General features: G+C 42.5%; 1 protein-coding gene across 6 annotated transcripts in view; it reads left to right on the top strand.

The window, feature by feature from the left end:
* Positions 1–18,583, top strand: part of RAI14 (retinoic acid induced 14) — a 146,530-nt gene that overhangs the window by 93,874 nt on the left and 34,073 nt on the right. For all 6 annotated transcript variants that reach the window (XM_045038211.1, XM_023239127.2, XM_019812093.3 and 3 more), the window contains one exon: positions 16,163–16,251. In XM_045038211.1, the coding sequence (XP_044894146.1) occupies positions 16,163–16,251 (89 nt within the window). The remainder of the gene's footprint in view (positions 1–16,162; positions 16,252–18,583) is intronic.

The following is an 18,583-nucleotide window of genomic DNA, read 5'->3' as shown; positions in this document are numbered from 1 at the left end:
CAGCCATCTTGGCGGACATTCTCCAGAAGCTTCCTTAACCCAAGGTCAATAACCAGAAGGGTGGTTTGGTTATTCTTCAGACTTTCAGTTTCTTTCTGGCATATTTCCATCAGGGAAAGATAAGAAACTTTGAAAACTTTCTCCCTCTAAAACCGATCGAAGAGGGATTAAAAAAAAAAAAAAAGCAAAAGCAATTGAATGACTGGAACTCATTTAGGAGCAAGTAAGAGAAGGGTGCTGTCTTGGGTCAGAAAAGAACAAAATAGAGCAAGGCACAGAGTTATAGCTACAGCCTGTGTTTATGGAGTCAGGCTTGGCTTCCCTCGACCCATCTGTTCACTTTTCCTGGTGGAGGTAAGGACGTGGGAGGATATCATTACCCTAAAACCTCTTACCATGGAGCAGTCTAATTGTTTCAAGATGTTTTCCCCTACTTTTAGATGTGCATTTAATTAAAGTTATGTATGTTTGTCTTAGGAACAACCAGACTAAATAAAATCACTGCTGGGACTATAGTATTTGAAGAAATACCACCCAGGCATGTGTGTATAGATGGACAGACACACACACACACACACACACACACACACACACACACACACACACAGTCTGCATACATAGCCCACATTTCAGATACCTGATCATTTTGGTTTTGAAAGCAAAAACTTGTGAAAGTATCTTTAGGTGACTCTGTGGAGCTTAAGTATAAAATAAGGGAGGTAGTCCTTGAATTCTGCAAATCAGGACAATAAGGGCTTCTCTGTCTGCTGGCTGGTTGCACTCTTTTCCTGTTTCCTCAGAGCAGGGATGTAGCCATTCGGTCTTAGAAATCAAGTCCTGCCATCTGGGCCACTTTCTCCAGATCTCACGTAGGGCCGCCGCATTAGTTGACCTAACACTACTGCATACTTTATGTGTAATCGCGGCCTCCTTCCCGGCAAAATCACCCTGTGTCTTTCCTAAAACCTGCTGGTATTTGACAGAGGGATAAACTGAAAGGTATAATTGCTGTATTGCATATCCACTGAGATTTTCATCATATAGATTTTTGAAGATGACAGAACCTCTGTTCCTACCTTGCAAATGTGCCCAGATGTTTGTTTAATTAATCTACTAGTTGGGAGGCACTCCCTTCCCTGCATCTGAAATGTTCCAGAGGGTGACTGGGTGACTTAGTTGGTTAAGCGTGTGACTCTTTGGCTCAGGTCACAATCTCATGGTTTGTGAGTTCGAGCCCCACATCAGGCTCTGTGCTTACATTGTGGAGCCTGCTTGGGATTCTCTCTCTCTTCCTCTCTCTCAGCTCCTCCTGCTCTCTCGCTTGCTCTCTCTCTCTCAAAATAAATTAAAAAAATAATAAAACATTTAAAAGTGTTCCAGACTCTTGTAAACATATCCAGGAGGAGGAGGAAATATGATCTTTGCCTACAAAATGCATAGCATCTAGCAGAAAGACCAGTGAGAGCACTGGAGAATAATTAAGTGCTAGATTATAAAATACTAACTGGAAGGGGTTCAAGATGAAGGGAGATGGTGAATCACTGGAGTAGCCAAGAAATGCTTCCTGCCTGAGGTGTGATGTGGGATGGCCTTGAAAAGTGAACTGGGAGGAGAGTGGGGATGGGGGGCGAGGAAGACTGTATAGGTCTTGGTCACAGCATGAATGGAAAAGAAATGCAAGGACACCATAGTTATTGTTTCCTTCCCTTGTCCAAGAACTTATTATGGTTTCAGTTCAGGACCCCACTTGACACTCGGTCCGTGGTTCTTGACTCCCGTTACAGTCACCTGGACAGCTTAGAAAAATGCTGGTGTCACCCACAGACACCTCTCTATAGTTGGTGGGGGGGTGTAGTGTGGGTAAGCGTTTTTTTAAAGCACTCAGGTAATTCGAGTGGCCAGCCAAACTGAGAACTCCCGTTTTAGACACACTGCAGTGAGACTCCAGGTTCCTTGGCCCATGACTTCCCAACAGGCTGTGCCCAGTGCTAGGTTCCACATGGGCTGAGGAAGGCCCAGGGCCCCCAGGTGATTTTTCTCCCAGCATACACACATGTACATATATGTATCCATAAGGCCTGTGCACAAAATAAAATGGCAAATTTGGGCTTAAAGTAACATAATACACAGGGGTTTTAAAGAGAATCAGTGTTGTATGTTAAAGCTGAACAGACCTTATTGCAAAAATTGTGCTTTAGAAGGAACACTCGAGGGGCACCTGGGTGGCTCAGTTGGTGAAGCATCTGACTCTTGATTTTGGCTCAGGTCATGATCTCACGGTTTGGTTTGTGAGATCAGGCCCCTGGACGGGCTCTGTACTGACAGTGGGGAGCCTGCTTGGGATATTCTCTCTCTCTCTCTCTCTCTCTCTCAATAAATAAAGTAAACTTAGAAGAAAAAAAAAGACTTGAAACCACAGTAGTGCAAATTGACGAGAATAGATTTGGAAATGAAAAGCTACATTGATAGGGGCACCTGGCTGGCTCAGAAGGTGGAGCATGCGACTCTTGATCTCAAGGTTGTGAGTTCAAGCCCCACATTGGATATAGAGATTGCTTCCAAATAAAATCTTTAAAAAGAAGAAAAAGAGCTATATTGATAAAATATTGGTGGGATCACAGGATTTTTCATTTTAAAGCTGTTCAAAGCTAGGTTAAGTATTTCGAGAATGAAGGACTTCAGACACTCAAATAGGTCATCGTTGCTCAGGGTCGAAGCAAGTCTGGCTGTGCCCTTCCCTCCAGTTCTCTGGCCACGTCCTCCATTGGCTGGACGGACCCCCGCATGCAGAGGTCAGGAGAGCCTGGGAAATGCAGTTCTCTGTGACAGAGAGCAGAGCAGGGGCGGAAGGGCCTGGATCTCGACCCCTGCGGTGACCCCCACCCATCCTCACCCCATGAGCAAGAGCACCTGGAGCTGGAGGTTCTCACGCCGACAGCAGTCAGGCAGCTTAAGGGTTGAGGCATGTAGGGTCGCTTAGCCTGTGCCTGTCCCTTGGAAACGCTCCTGCTTTCTCACTTGGGGCCCCGAAATTCATGCCTTCCAAAATTCCACCACCATCACCCATCTGCCGAGTTTTGGTACCATTCAAGGTCCAGTTCGCCGTATCTTCTGTGAAGCCTTTCCTGATTTCCAAAGTGGCTGAGCTTGCTCTAGTTATTGCCTCTCTTCAAACCACTGGGGATTTGATGGGTCTGATTACCTATGTACTTAATCTTATTCCTGAATTAGACTATCAGAGTTAGAGCCCAGTCTTCCCAATTGATAAGAAAGGAGTTGCTGTTAGTCATATTAACATTGAATGCCCCACCACTGGGCTAGGGGCTTTTATATGGGCCATTCATTCAACTAACAGTTCATTCTTTCACCCATTTTATTTTAAGTAGAGAAAACTTTTTAATGTTTATTTTTTAGAGAGACCAAGCGTGAGTGGGGGAGAGGCATAGAGAGAGAGGAAGACACAGAATCCGAAGCAGACTCCAGGCTCTGAGTTGTCAGCACAGAGTCCGATGCAGGGCTCAAACCCAGGAACCATGAGATCGTCACCTGAGCCTAAGTCAGACACTTAACCGACTGAGCCACCCAGATGCCCTTCTTGAACCCATTTTAAACTTTTTTTTTTTAATGTTTATTTTTGACACAGAGAGAGACAGAGCATGAGCAGGGGAGGGGCAGAGAGAGAGGGAGACACAGACTCCAAAGCAAGCTCCAGGCTGCAGCTGTCAGCACAGAGCCTGACATGGGGCTCGAACTCACAGACCGCGAGACCATGACCTGAGCCGAAGTCGGATGCTCAACCAACTGAGCCACCCATATGCCCTTCTTGAGCCCATTGTGAAGACCCTGCCCGTTTCCCATAGGTTTTTCTTATGTGATGCTCCCAGTCACCCTGGAGTGATCTGTGAGTGGCAAGTGTGGATCAGAAAGTTTTGGGAATTAGTACAAATCACCCTCATTCTAGGCTCTAGGTTCTAGAGTCTGGAGTCTATCATGAATACAAGAGACAAATCATTGTCCTAATGGAGATTTCATAAAGCCCAAGTGCTATTTCCAGACCACATTTATGAAACCAAACAATCCTGAAGCCAGAGAGCCAATGCTCAGCTTAAATGTCACGGGGTTTCTTAGCTCTGAGCGTGTGGTCTTTCATCTCATTGTTTCCTCCCCCATGTCCCCAGGAGAGCTCTGTCCCCGAAGCCACGCTGCGGATTCCATTAGCACATTGTAGGCACTTACAGGACAGGGATCCTATTTTTACACTCTTTATTTTCTTTATGCCAGTTCCCTGTTATTATATCTACCTGAAACATTCAGCAAGAGAAGGCAACCAGCACTGTCACTTCTCACACATTCTGCCAAATCAGCTCCTATCAGAAGTGGTGATCAGAGTCCCTGCCGTAGCTGGCTCTGAAACGGCTGAGCCACACAGCCACAGCACTTCTCCATCAAGTTGACCCCTGGGATAGAGTGGAATTCCATTTTTCAAGGCTTGTATGACTAGAAGCTATTAGATAGTACTGCCTTCCTAACCCTCAGTTTACAATCTGAAATGGGAATCCAGAGCTTGTGGGATTAAGGATTATTCCCCTGTAATATCTAGTGTGACCCAAGCCTCATTTGATCATATGGACCAGATAAGGAAACTGAGGCTAATGAATTTCAGTCATTATTCTTTGGTTTGGGTCTCAACTCTGCCATCCCCAGTATGGCACAACAAACTTCTTCCTATCGTGCAAATGTCCTAAAAATTGAATATGTATCAGAATCAGCTGGGAGGGGGTTGTTAAAACCTGCTGACTCCACCACAGAGTCTGGACAGGAGCCTAAGAATCTGTATTTCTAACAGGCTTCTGGGTGCTGCTGCTGCTGCTGTTCTAGGGACCAGGCTTTGAGAATGGATGTACAGTGTGATGTTGGGAAGCAAAAAAAAAAAAAAAACAGTCTTCTGTTAACGTAAGTTTTAAGAACTTACAATCTGAGAAAAACACAGTTATGCTGGTTTATGTGTGTGCCTTAGTTTAAGGCAACTCAGAGACTTCAAGAGTAAAAAAGCAAATTCAAAACTACAGATTTGCATTATCAAAACAATCACATCTGTGTGCCAGGAAAATTGCGTCAGGAAAGACCAAGTTTCTCGCCTCGTAGAAAGTACAGTCAACTGGGACAGACGGCACCTGCTTCTTTTTTTTTTTATTTTTTTGAATGTTGTATTTATTTTTGAGAGAGAGAGAGAGAGAGAATGAGTGGGGAAGAGGTAGAGAGAGAGGGAGACACAGAACCCAAAGCAAGCTCCAGGCTCTGAGTTGTGAGCACAGAGCCGGATGCGGGGCTTGAACTCGTGAATCATGAGGTCGTGACCTGAGCCAATGTCAGATGCTTAACCGACTGAGCCACCCAGGTGCCCTCAGCACCTGCTTCTTTAATATAACATCAGGTGTGTTGAAGAGAAACAAGAGACCAGAGGCCTCTTTGAATAAACTTGGAAAAGGAAAGCCTTTCTGAGAAGACCCCTTCTTTGAAGCAGATTCCTGGATAGGATGAGGGGTTGAGCCTTGCACTTTTCTGGAACTATTGTCCTGGTGGAGGAAACAGCAAGGCAAAGGCCTTGAGGTAGGAGGATGCCCGATGTGCCCAGTGAATGGAGAGAGAGCTACAGGGGAGGTCAAAATGGAAGCCAGACATACTCACGTAAAGCCTGGTAGGCCATTGGATGGAACCCTAATTCTGAATACTTAGTTTCCTTGATTTATTTTAATATGGTTTAGTATCCTTCTTTCCCCCTCCAGAAATAGGCCTTACCAAAAGAATGCAATTAAAGGATAGGCGATTTTAGGTGTTTGGGAGATGCTGAAACTCTCAAGGGATTATGGACAGCTGGTTATTTTCATGAAGTATTTCTGAACCTCACTGACCATAGTGACCCCTCTCTGGGAAATAAAGGGGTTTAGAAGGAAAGGAGGAGATATGGATTTATGAGGAACAAACTGCTCTTAGAGTCAGAATTCAAGTCCTGCTCTTTTACACTTTTCCTAACCTCTGAGCCTCAGTTTCTTCATCTGTGAAATGAGGATGGTAGATCAGCCCTCATCCCAGAACCTTCTGGAACCTTCTGGAACCTTCTAAGACTCTGAGATTCTGGGACTCTGGGTGTGGCTAGTGCCGGTAGAGTTTGGTATGTGGTCATTTCTTTGTTAGGCATGGTGGTTTGCTTGATTTGGAGAGTGAAAATTGGTTGCAGAGGCATTGGAAGGAACTGGAGGTCTGGTGAGGTGGCCAGCCTGTTGCATTCTTGACCTCACCCTGCCAGCCCTTTTGGGATTGGGACCTGGGGCAGCGGAGAAGGGCAGCAGTTTGGTTTGAGAGAAATTCTCTATGAATGAATATGCTGAAAAAAATCAAGGTCTTCTAAAAGGAACCTTGTGAGTTTGTATTTCCTCCAAATATATGTTTCAGCTGGTAGTCAGAAACCAGAAGAATTGTTATTACTCTCAAAGATAGAAGGAACTTTCCAGGCCATCACTCACAGGCTTCTGAACAGCAACACTCAAATGCCCTTCGGGTTAAGAGCCCTGAGAAATATTCCAGCCTTTCCTAGCCACTGGAGAGTACCAGCAACCCTAGTCTGCCCCAGTGAGAAACCTGAATTTGCGTTTTTGGCCAAATACTTCCATTTTTTAGTTTAAGCGCTATTTTTTAAAGAGCAGCACAGCCAGTAAGTTATATAGTGCTTCACAGTTTGCAAGTGATTTAACAAAATAGTGGAATTTCTCAGCATGGTGATAAAGGGCCAGTTCTGAGGCAGAGTGCCCCGGTTAGAATCCAGCCTCCCCGCCTTGTTCGTTCTGGGAATTTGGCCAAGTTACTAAACTTCTCTATGCCTTAGTTTCCTTCCTTTTCTGGAAAATGGGGATGATAATAGTTACCCTCCCACAGGCTGGTTGGGGGATATAATGAGTAAAAACCATAATGCATTGTGGAAGGCACAAGGGTGTGCCCGAGGGAGAGAGAAAGACACATTGGGAGCCACAAAACTCTTAAGCACAGAAACCTTGGGAACTTTCCAAGTGACAAAAGCAGAGAAATTCCTAATATCAATAAGCAGCAAAGGGATCAAAGTAGTATTATATAAATCTTCAGGCTGTTCTGTTTGTGCCTTTCAGTTACTTCTCTGTGGACGGGCCCAGCTGAGTTTTATAAGCAGAGTTAAACATTTCCTATTATGATGAAACTTAAAACAGCATCGATTCCTTTTTTGTGGAACATATCCACGAGATTGTTTTTAAGGCTCAGGGAAATCATGTCTTCGAAAGAACTTTGAAACAATGGGCACCTTGGTAAAAATGATGGTGTGAGCTTTGCAACTTGTCCTCCACTTAGAGCAGCGCGTCTCCAGTTGGAATGTGCACGTGGCTCAGCTGGAAACTTGTAAAACAGCCTCGGGTTCTGTGGACGTGGGATGGGAACTGGGAGCCTGCGTTTCTAATGAGCTCCTGGGCCGCCAAGTACTCTGAGTCACCAAGACGTAGGCTCTCGAAGAGCGGTCACTTCGGCTACACTGGGATCCGGAGAGCCACCCTGCTGTATCCCTGGGCAGTGACGCCTGTCCCTGTCACTGGGCCAGGGATCAGAGGAGTGGGTAAAAGATTTTCATACCCTTCCCTCCACTGAATTCTTGACCCATCTGAAGAGAGAATCAAGTCAACAAATCTCTCAAAAGATTCACTGCCGTATAGACTCTTGAATGCCCTCTCTTATCTTTAAAAGGAAAGGCTGCACTTTTTAATGAGTAAAAGTCCACACGAAGACAAAGCCAGCGGATACTCCAAATTTGTTTTGCATTCACTCTTTTATATTCCTCCAAGGGGAAATTTCAGCTGATAATTAACTGGAATAACTACTTCAAAGGGTTCATTAAGAAAGACTGAAATGTTTCTTCTCTGGAAAATTTAGGTTGCAGTTAAATTCTCATCTCTTAAATTAAAATTTGCCAAACAGTAACAAGTCTCGGCTAGAACGTAGAACAACTGGAGCCCTTGTGTGTTGTTGCTGGGATTGTGAAATGGTGCCGCAGCTTTAGAAAATAGCTTAGCAGCTCCCCAGAGTTCAGCGTGGTTACCACTGGCCCAGCAATTCCACTCCTAGGTATATACCCACTAGGATTAAAAACTGGTATCCACACAAACACTTGTTAGGTGAATGTTCTAGTAGCATGGTTCATAGTAATCAAAAAGTAGAAACAACCCAAATGTCCATAACCAACAAATAGATGAAGAAAATGTGGGGGCGCCTGGGTGGCGCAGTCGGTTAAGCGTCCGACTTCAGCCAGGTCACGATCTCGCGGTCCGTGAGTTCGAGCCCCGCGTCGGGCTCTGGGCTGATGGCTCAGAGCCTGGAGCCTGTTTCCGATTCTGTGTCTCCTTCTCTCTCTGCCCCTCCCCCGTTCATGCTCTGTCTCACTCTGTCCCAAAAATAAATAAAAAACGTTGAAAAAAAATTTTTTTAAAGAAAATGTGATATATACATACAATGGAATTTTACATACATACATACATACATACATACATACATTTATTTATTTATTTATTTATTTATTTATTTATTTATTTAGAGAGTGCTCACTTGCAGGAAAGGAGCAGAGAGAGAGAGAGAAAATCCTTTGCTGGCTCTGCACTGACAGCCCCAACATGGGGCTCGAACTCATGAACCATGAGATCATGACCTGAGTCGAAATCAAGAGTCAGACACTTAACCAACTGAGCCACCCAGGTGCCTTAAGGAAGGAAAGAAGTACCAATAGATGCTACAATACAGATGGACCTTGAAAACGTGCCAAATGAAAGAAGCCAGGCACAAAAGACCACATATTACATGATTCTGTCTTTGTGAAACATCTAGAATAGGCAAATCCATAGAGCCATAAAGTAGAGTAGTGATTGCCAAGGGCTGGGGGTACATGGGAATAGGAAGTGACTGCTGACTGACATGTGAATTTTTTAGGGCAGTGAAAATGCTCTGGAATTAGATAATGATGTTGGTTGCACAACTCTTTCAATAGACTGAAAACAACTGAATTGTACATTCTAAAATGGTGAATTTTTTGGTCTGTGAATTCTGTCTCAATAAAAAGATTAAAATCTGCTCATGTTGTTTTCTCAGTGTTTGTTTTAATAGAATTTTAGCATTCTACATTTGTTTTTAATGGTTCATCAGAGTTTCTCAACTATTGACATTTTGACATATTGACATTATTGACATTTTGGACTAGATAATTGTTTGGGGAGGGAGGGGGCTGTCCTGCGTGTTGTAGGATTTTAGCAGCGTCTCTGGCCTTTCCGCATTAGATGCCAGTAGAATCTTCCCACCGCCCACCCCCACCCCCACCCCCACCCCGTGAATAATTAAAAATATCTCCAGACATTGCCAAATGTGCCCTGGGCGGGACAAAATCTCCCCCAGTTAAGAGCCACTGGTTTATCTTTAGACTTCCCACTAAAAGCCGAGATCCATGAGGGCTTTGTTTTATTTACCACGTGTTTCTCAGTGCTTAGAATAGTGGCTGGCATGTAAATACCCTGGTATCGTAATACAAATGTATGAATGATTTGGTATATTTAGCTCTAGCAGAAATATGAAAACTATCCCATACTTGGGTTAGCTCCAGTGCCCTAGAATAACGTTGTCAAGACTACGTTTTGGGGTGAGGGGGTGGCGTTAACCAACCTCTACTACTTTGCCTACCCCCTCTCACCCACACCTGCAGACTCCCTTTAGAGGTGTTTTCTTCTACCAGCCGTCCAGCACACAGGCTATCGGAGGCCACCACCCATGCTCTTCATTACTTGTGTGCTGGCCTGGGGCACCATCTGCGCTCTAAGCCTGCAGTAACCCCTGGGGCCCCACCTGCAATCCGGACGGGGTGGTCCCCAACCCACCAGTCACCTGGCCTGCCACCACCGAGGATGGCTACACTTATCAGTCACTGCATAAGAAAAGAAACCTACTCACTGTCATTTACAAATCCAGATTCTGCCAATGACTAATCATGTTTTTCCACCTGACCGAACCCAACTTTTCACTGGAGTCTCTTATTAAAAGTTGGCTGTGCTTCTTGTTCACATTCAGAGACTAAATGCTAATGATTCGCTGCTGCCAAATCCTGCTTTGAGGATTATCACTTCCGTCAAAGGTGCCAGAATGTTAGCAGCTCAAGTGCGAGCTTCGGACAAAGCTGGTCTTGGATGGCTTTTTTGTCGTCTGTGGCTGCCTACAACTTTGTTCCCTAGAGTTTCCATTCAGGAGAGATGCACATAGGTTTTATTCTTTCCCTTTCCTTCTTCATTTCTTAAGCAGTGGTGGTTCTAATTTAACCTCTATTAGCCTGTCTTTTCTGAACGTTGAAACAAATCCTTTTATTAAGCAACATGACCTGGACTCTCTGACTTGCCTTGTGTTGGTGAGGCTGTAACAGTTGGTGGTTTTTTTCTTTTTTGGTGGTGGTGGTGGTGGGGGGGGGCGGGGAGGGCGGTATTTATTATGCGCCTCACATTTTGCTAGGTGCTTTTATGTAGAAGTCGTTTACTCCTCAAAGCCCCTTTTACAGATGTGGAAACCGAGATACCAAGACCTTGCCTGAGATCACACGCCAATAAGTGACAAAGCACAGATTGAAACCCAGTTAGTCTGAGCCCTTAAATAATTACATGCCTTACCTCCCCAATATCGCATTTCCTGTTAAACTTTCTCGTCTGATTACATCTATACATGTCCTTCCTCCAAGTTTTAATAAAGCTGTAATGTTAGAAGTTTTAATTTTTCAAAATCATGGCTTTGAGGAATAAGGGCCAGATTTTCTGAAGCTAAAACTAAAATGACGGGTTGTCCAAGTTAAATACACCACCACCACAGCAACACCGATGCGATTTTCCCATCTTGCCCTTCTGTACAATGGCATTTACTCTACTCCTGATTAAGAGGTTTTTTTCTAGGCACAGGGAGGGGGCAGCGAGAGAAAGAAGACGCACTTTATCTTCCAGCAGCTTTCTCTCTGAGGACGATTAGCAAAATGACACGTCTCTTGTTGGTTGTTGTTCAAGTGTAAGGTAACCAGATCTTAGTGCTACCATTTATGCTAAGGAGATGGGTTGTTGGGGAGTTGCTGACAGTCATGTCATTGTCTGGTTTGTGCCTTATTTCTTCTGCATTTGTACAGCTTGCATAAAAACAAGACAAAGCTAGGGGTATCTGATAGCATGCAACTCTTGATCCTGAAGGTGTGAGTGCAAGCCCCATGTTGGGTGTAGAGATTACTTAAAAATAAATAAATAGAAGTTAAAAATTAAAAAAAAAAAGCTAAATCAGTACACTGACCATTTTGGTTTTCTTTTATGTGGTTTGGTTTAGCATACTCGAGTTATAGATCCTTTGTCCCAAGTTAGGTAGTAAAGTGATTTTTGGACTAAAATTCTATGGCAATGACACATTAATAGATAAAAAATAGGTTATTTTAAGGAGTTAATCAGAGTGGTCAGTAGATAACAAAATACATGTCTTGATGGTTATTTTATATTTTCTCTTTCTAAATCTAGCCCACAGACTTTTTTTATAGTGTATTAAAGAGTGGTATATATAGTTAGTAGATATTGATTGTATAGAGTACTGTCCAATATATTATATATACAGAGAGAGTGTAGAATATAGCATGTGCTATTGAAGATTTTTCTAGACCTTCTTTTACTTCCAGTTCACTACCAAGAACCTTGTTATTCCACAGGATGTGCACATAGAAACTTTGGAGGGCTTTCCCAATTTGAGAACACAGTTGTAGCAGGTACAACTGTATGTGCTCACATATGTTATGGATAGGGTATTGGTTATTCTTTCAAGACCAAATCCAGTTTAAAATCTGAATTTTAGCATTTCTTTATTGCATTGTGACTTAATCTAGACTGCGTGTGGCTCGCATTTAAGTCCGTTGTTTTTCTGATCCTTTGAGAGGTGTATTCTTGTACCTTTTAAACTAATTCCTACTCTGGCCTAACATTATATCAGAAGCCCCATATCATATTCTGTGTAAGTTAAGTGATTTGGCACATTCTCCTGTCAAAGCATTTTAGCCCAAATGCCCCAAACTCTTAAGTAAAGCTACTCAATTACATGTGAGGTGAAACATTTTTTTAAAAGCCTGAATTTGCCTGTATAAATATTTAATCAAATAATATCCAGAGGAACCTAACAGTTCATCCTGTGGATGATCACACACAGAATACCCAACATTCAAGGTCCCAGTAGGAAACAGCATCCTCTGACAGGATAATTGATTACCCTCTAAGAAAGGAACTATTTACAAAATCGTGGTCAGATTTAAACCAGCAGGGTTGGGAAAGCAGCCCTGGGCCAATAGCAGTGGGATCTATTTCAACATCCTCGTGCCCCCCGCCCCCCAACCTGCAGGGACCTGGAGAGGGAGCAGTTACCAAAACCCAGACAGAGCTGCGACTGTAGCTTTAGGAGAACCGGCCCCCAGAGCTGTGAACTTCATGGAGGAAGTAGAGGAGGGCCGAGACTGCCAGTGTGTGGTCTGGCAGGGAGAGAGTAGAGGGGATAATGCCCCGAACTCTTTCTTCTCATCTTCCTGTCTCTTGTAAGTGCCTCCCATTCGTTGAACCCAACTAGAAGCCAAAGGACGAGGCAGCCCATTGGATGCAGTCCATAAGAGATCTGCTTCCTGGGCCACTGAGCCAGGGGATAAAGGTGGAGGGCAAATCTGGAGGGGCAAACAGATGATGCACAGCATTAGTAATTATTCCCTGCAAGCAAACTTACGTGTCATGTTTCTTGGTTTTGCTCTCGTTTCCTGGAAGTGCCTGCTCAGAATAATGATACATAGTGGAGCTCCTTGTCTGCCTGGAAAAATGAATTAGAAACTTTGGGCTAAAATGGTCAGCCCTTCCTTTTTCTGCTTTTCATGCTTTTATCTCCTTTCTTTGAGAAACATCTTGAAATCGTGATATATTTAATTGAATCACATCAATTAAGAATGATTTTACTAGCTCAAAACATGAGATTATGCAGTGTAAATTTACAAGCATGAATATCTTATATAAGCAGCCATTTCTAGTTATTTGTACTCTGTTGATTTTATTTATAAGAGTGGTGAGTGCTGAAGGTTTAGGTGAAATATATGAGGATAAAATTATGAATTGTGAAAAGACTCTTATTATTCTGTTTTCTCCGTAGGACACAATATTCTGCAGGAGAATTAGTTGGAGAGTTCCTAGAATAGAAGGGAGAAAAATCACCCCCTGATCTAAACTGTAATGAGAGAGACAGGGTGAAACAAAGCCCCCCCTCCCCGCCACACACACACACACAATTTATTAAAGCATATGCAGTGACACCATCATTAACTGGATCCCTCAATAAAATGTGTTACAGCGATCAATCATGTGTTGATTTGGGTTGATATAAGGGCTTTTGTTTTAAAAAACAGAAATGTCCAAAAAAGTTTCTATCCTAGGATTGGATTTTGAACCCACCTGCCTAACACGTCACTTCTCCTGCCTTGTTACAATTATTAACCTTCCAAATAATGGTCCTGAAACCCTACAGCTCCCAAGTCATCCAGAGAATAGCATGTTGCATTCATTAGATTCCACCTATCAATGTACAGTAGTAGCTTGCAGTAATGCATCCTTGTCACATGTGTCTGCAATTTCAACCCCTGATAACTATAGTGTGCAATCCAGAGAAACTCCGAGAAGCCTCGGAGTAGAAAAAATATAAAAAACACAGGCGGTGGGAGGTGGGAGGTTATAACTAGAAGGGACACGTGGAGAGCTTTCTGGGGTACCAACAGGAGATGCGAGGAGAGCTTATGGGTCTCTGGCCAGGTTCTGTTTCCTTGTATGAAAATAAAATGGGCATGTTCCATTTATGAAAATTTAACAGCCCATACAATTGTGAAGTTTTCTTTTCATACGTTATACTTCAAAAGTTATATAATCTACACATGTGTATGTTTGTGTGTGTGTGTGTGCGTGCGTGCGTGCATGCATTAATTACTTATCCCTGTACTTTTATCTTTAACATAGGATATGGCTGTCTTCTTGTCCAGATAGTTTTGATTTAGTTCTTCCCCGGTCATAGTTGATGGCAGAGTAGACATCTTAGAAGCAGACACACAAACATTAAGAAAAGAAGATAAATATTAATGAATATTAGGTCTTAATAATCTGGGGCGTTTAGATTAATAGCTTGAAAGCAGAGATCGATAATTGAGGCTCTTAGTGGTGACTTCATGTCTTCAAGGGCAATTAAATTATGTGACATACACTGTTCCTAATGCTGAAAAAGTTTTAGAGACATTCCAACAAGATCAGTTAAAATAAACCATTCACAGCTTAAAGGCAAAGTTTACATAATGTAAATTCAGTGTGCCCAACAATGCTGAAAGCAGAGCTACGGTACTGCCTTTTAGGGAGGTTCTTTCTGTCCTTGTTGAGTTGTATTTAATCAGGAATTCCATTTAAACAAGTTACCACATTCCCAAGTCACTCCACATGATCCAGGTTTGACTGTAATGTGAAAACACCTACAAAGTAGATTTGGCTGTAAGGAAACGTTACACATAAATTGCTGGACAGGGGCAGAAGTAGTTGGTGTGATTAGAGCCAATTAAGCTAAGATAATAGAATGTTGTCAGAGCTGGAGGAAACATCAGATATCATCTGACTCAATCCTCCTACTTTACAGTGAAAGAAATGTAGGTTCAGAGAGGTTAAATTGACTTACTAAAGGTACGCGGGTAAAGTATGGCTGATCTGCAATCAAAACTGAAGTGTCCACATTTGCTGATCTGTCCACATTCACTGAGCCTCATCCTTCAGAGAAGAGGCGTGTGGTCAAGATGACTTGGGTTTTAATTGTGTAGCTCTTGGATTTGCTATTTGGGTGTGACCCTGGGCCCCAGTTATAGGTTCTTTCCTGTGAAAAAATACAACCTGGTTGTTCACTGACAGGTAAGATGCTGCATGGCAAGTAAGCTGAGAAAGTAACTCCCCAAAACAGAACTGGGGCAGGAGAAGAAATGGAAGGCTCATTAACCTCTCTCCATAGGAAGGAGCCCTTCCCAAGGTTCTTAGCCTTCTCAGCCTCTGGGCCTGAATGCCCAGTGGAAATATGCTTTGCTTCTGCCTGTAGAAGTGCCCTTCACCCTTGGGATCTGCAAAGGATGATTGGTATGGCATTTGGATGTCATCCCTTCATTTAATGGCAAGTCTATACATGCCGAGCATGGTTGTTACGCCCAAGTGTCATTGAATACCGGAGCCTAATTGTGGGCTTTCTTTTCATGTTGTTTGCACCTGCCTGGGCATAGACACCTGCCATATAGTGGAGATAGTGATAGGACTCATCTCAAAGGCTAAGATTGAAAAGAGACGATGTATGCAAGTGGGTAGTAAGATGGTTGGCACACATTAGCCACTAACAAAAGTTGTGCCCAACTGCTGTTATTCAGCTACAGCACAACAATGGATTTGACATTAATGTTGTCCAAGAACTTTGGCCATTGTTTGACTCAGACAAGTTTCTCTTTATACAGAGTATTACTTGAAAATAATGGCTTTGCTGAAAGCACTAGACAACAGAAAAAAAGTTGAAAAATTACTATTTAGGAATTGAATCTAGTTTGAGCTCTCTTGTTTCTTAAAGAGACAAATAAATAATGTAGTTGAATCTTTTTTTATTATTATTTTAGAGACAGCACAAAGGGGGAGAGAGAGAGAGAGAGACAGACCCTCAAGCAGGCTCCATGCTCAGCACAGAGCCTAATGCAAAGGCTTAGTCCCATGACCCAGGGATCATGACCAGAGCCAAAACCAAGAATCGGACTCTCAACCAACTGAGCCACCCAGGCACCCCATAAAGACCCCAAGCCTGGTCTTTAGGTTGGAAAACCTAAGATCTAGGTCCTGCTCTATTACTTAATAAAAAGTGTCAGTTTCTTCATCTTTAAAATGAGATTGATAATAATACCTACTCCCTAGGTGGTTGTGGAGCTCAGGTGAGAGAAAATGTACATGAGGAGGCAAAACAAAACATTGTTGGAGATGAACTCCAAAGAGTGGAAATCTTAAGGCAATTGTGTTTACCTCTTTTCCAGCTTTCATCTTGCTGCTACAAAAGGGCATGTGGAATGCCTCAGGGTCATGGTTACACATGGCGTGGATGTGACTGCCCAAGATACTGCCGGTACGTGGTCTTTATCTCTTAAGTGAACAGGCCAGCACAAGAGTAGGTATCACAAAGATGAGACATATTCATTGTGGGGAATTTCCGATCTACAGACACGCCGAAAGAAGAACATAGAATCACCTCTAATGACTAGGTTCTGACATGGTTTCATCATTTGTGCCAAGTATTTTCCTCTTATATGTGCTCAACTAGAAACTGTATGCTTCTTATCCTCCATTTTAAAATATTATTTTTAAGGTTACATGTATGGACCAAGCAGTATTTTTGTTTTTATGCATCATAGCTTGAGATGATAAATGTGGTGAATTGTGGTGTTGTTTTTTTTTTAATGCTTATTTTAGAGAGAGCACACATGTGAGTTGGGAGAGGAGCAGAGACAGAGAGGGAGAGAGAGAATCCCAAGCAGGCTCTGCACTAATAGCTAATAGCGCAGAGCCTGATGCCGGGCTCATCCTGACAAACTCATGAGATCACGACCCAAGCCAAAATCAAGAGTCAGATGCTTAACCAACTGATCCACCCAGACGCCGCAATGCAACGAGTTGTTCAGGAGCTCATTTTGTTAGCTAACTGAGATGTGCTGTGTGAGAGAAGCTGTGATCCTCGTCTGGACTAGCTGCCCGTGGTTCTCACCCCTTACTGTGCTTTAGTGCATCTGAATCACCTAGGAACTGGGGAAAGGTAAGGCTGGGAGAGAAAAAAGAAGAAAGAAAAGAATAAAGAGCACACACACACAACCCACACACATATATACCCATGCTCTATCCTCTGAGATTCAGATTCCATTGTCTGAAGGTTGCCAGCGACCAGTATTTTTATTAAGTAATTCTAATGTGAAGCCAGTGTTGATAAATGATGAACAAAGCAAATGGAGAGAAAGTGTAGTCCTATCTTTTGTGAACATTGTTCTACAGGAAGGAGCCCACAGGATCTCCAGCCCAGGGTTCTGCCCCTGCTGGTCATACCAAAGGATCAAAGCAACTACCGATGGCTTTTCATTTCTCTGTTGTACTTAAAAATCTATGCCTTCTAACAGGGTTTTGTTAGTTTTTACTGGAATATGAAATCAGTCTATTTTCATAGTCTTTGTCTAGGCCACGCATTAATTCATAATGGATCCCTTTTATTCCCCCCAGTATCCTGGCCACCTGAGACTAGTCTTCTTGGAGGGGGGAGGTCAGTCAGGTATTGTGAGAGTGCTCTTATTACTCAAAATATGGTTGGAACACTTTGTTTCAGAATTATTTTCAAAAAATCTGTGGCATTATTATTACTATTGTTTTTTTTTTTTATCTCAGTGTTAGGGGAATTTTATCCTTTGACAATAGATTTGTTTTTTCAGAACAGGCCAAAAGCCACTTGAAGTCAAGTCAGGTAAATGAGGTATCAAACTGGTGAGACCATTTTTGTCAAAAATAGGGAGTGATTAAAGTAACGGAATGATTTTCCTGAGCAGTACCACAGAAAGTTCCAAAAAAAATACTGTGAGAAATGGCAAAACCAGTGGAAGAACGAATGGTTTCCTTAAGTGACTATCTTAAAGGAAATACTAATTTATGTAGCACTAAAGTGATCTTTAATTCCAAAACCTAGTTATTTTGTTTATTGTTTTTTTTTTAATTTTAAAAAAAATTTATATTTGAGAGAGAAGCACGAGTTGGGGTAGAGAGAGACACAGAATCTGAGCTGTCACCTCAGAGCCCGATGCATGGCTCAAACTGACAAACCGTTAGATCGTGACCTGAGCTGAAGTCAGATGCTTAACCGACTGAGCCACCCAGGCGCCCCTGTTTGTTTATTGTTATTACCTTAAAAGTCATGCCACACACACACAAGGGCAGTATGATTAGGTAAAGTACCCTTGATGAGAAATATGTTTTCTTTAGTAGATGGGGCTTCCTCTCTAAGAAAATCCTAATCTAAAGGAATTAGCTTAAAGTAAATAAATTGGAACTATAATACAGATTCGTTTCATTGTATTTGATGTTAAGAAATAGATCAGCCGGGAGTGTCATTATTTCTAGTGTAACCAAATATCTCTTCCCCTCTATGTTTTTGTCATAGGGAAAAATATGTTTCTCTAATGCTTGTCGTAGAAAATTAGGGAAACACAGAAAACTACAAAGAAGTTAACCGGTGCCTCTACTCCTAACAAGAGAAGTTTTACTCTTTTGCTATATTTCCTTCCAAATTTTTCCTGGCACATTTTTACATAGTTGAGATCACATTATATAATAAACTCTACATGCTTGTCTTTTTGTTTTTTTTTTTTTTTTAAGCCCACCAGTATCATTTCTAACACTTAAAGCTCTTAAGATTTTTGTGCCAT

This window comes from Felis catus, chromosome A1, assembly GCF_018350175.1.
Source record: "Felis catus isolate Fca126 chromosome A1, F.catus_Fca126_mat1.0, whole genome shotgun sequence".
Lineage (NCBI taxonomy): Eukaryota > Metazoa > Chordata > Mammalia > Carnivora > Felidae > Felis > Felis catus.
Note: the sequence above shows the minus strand (reverse complement) of the source record. Positions and strands in the feature narration are given on the sequence as shown.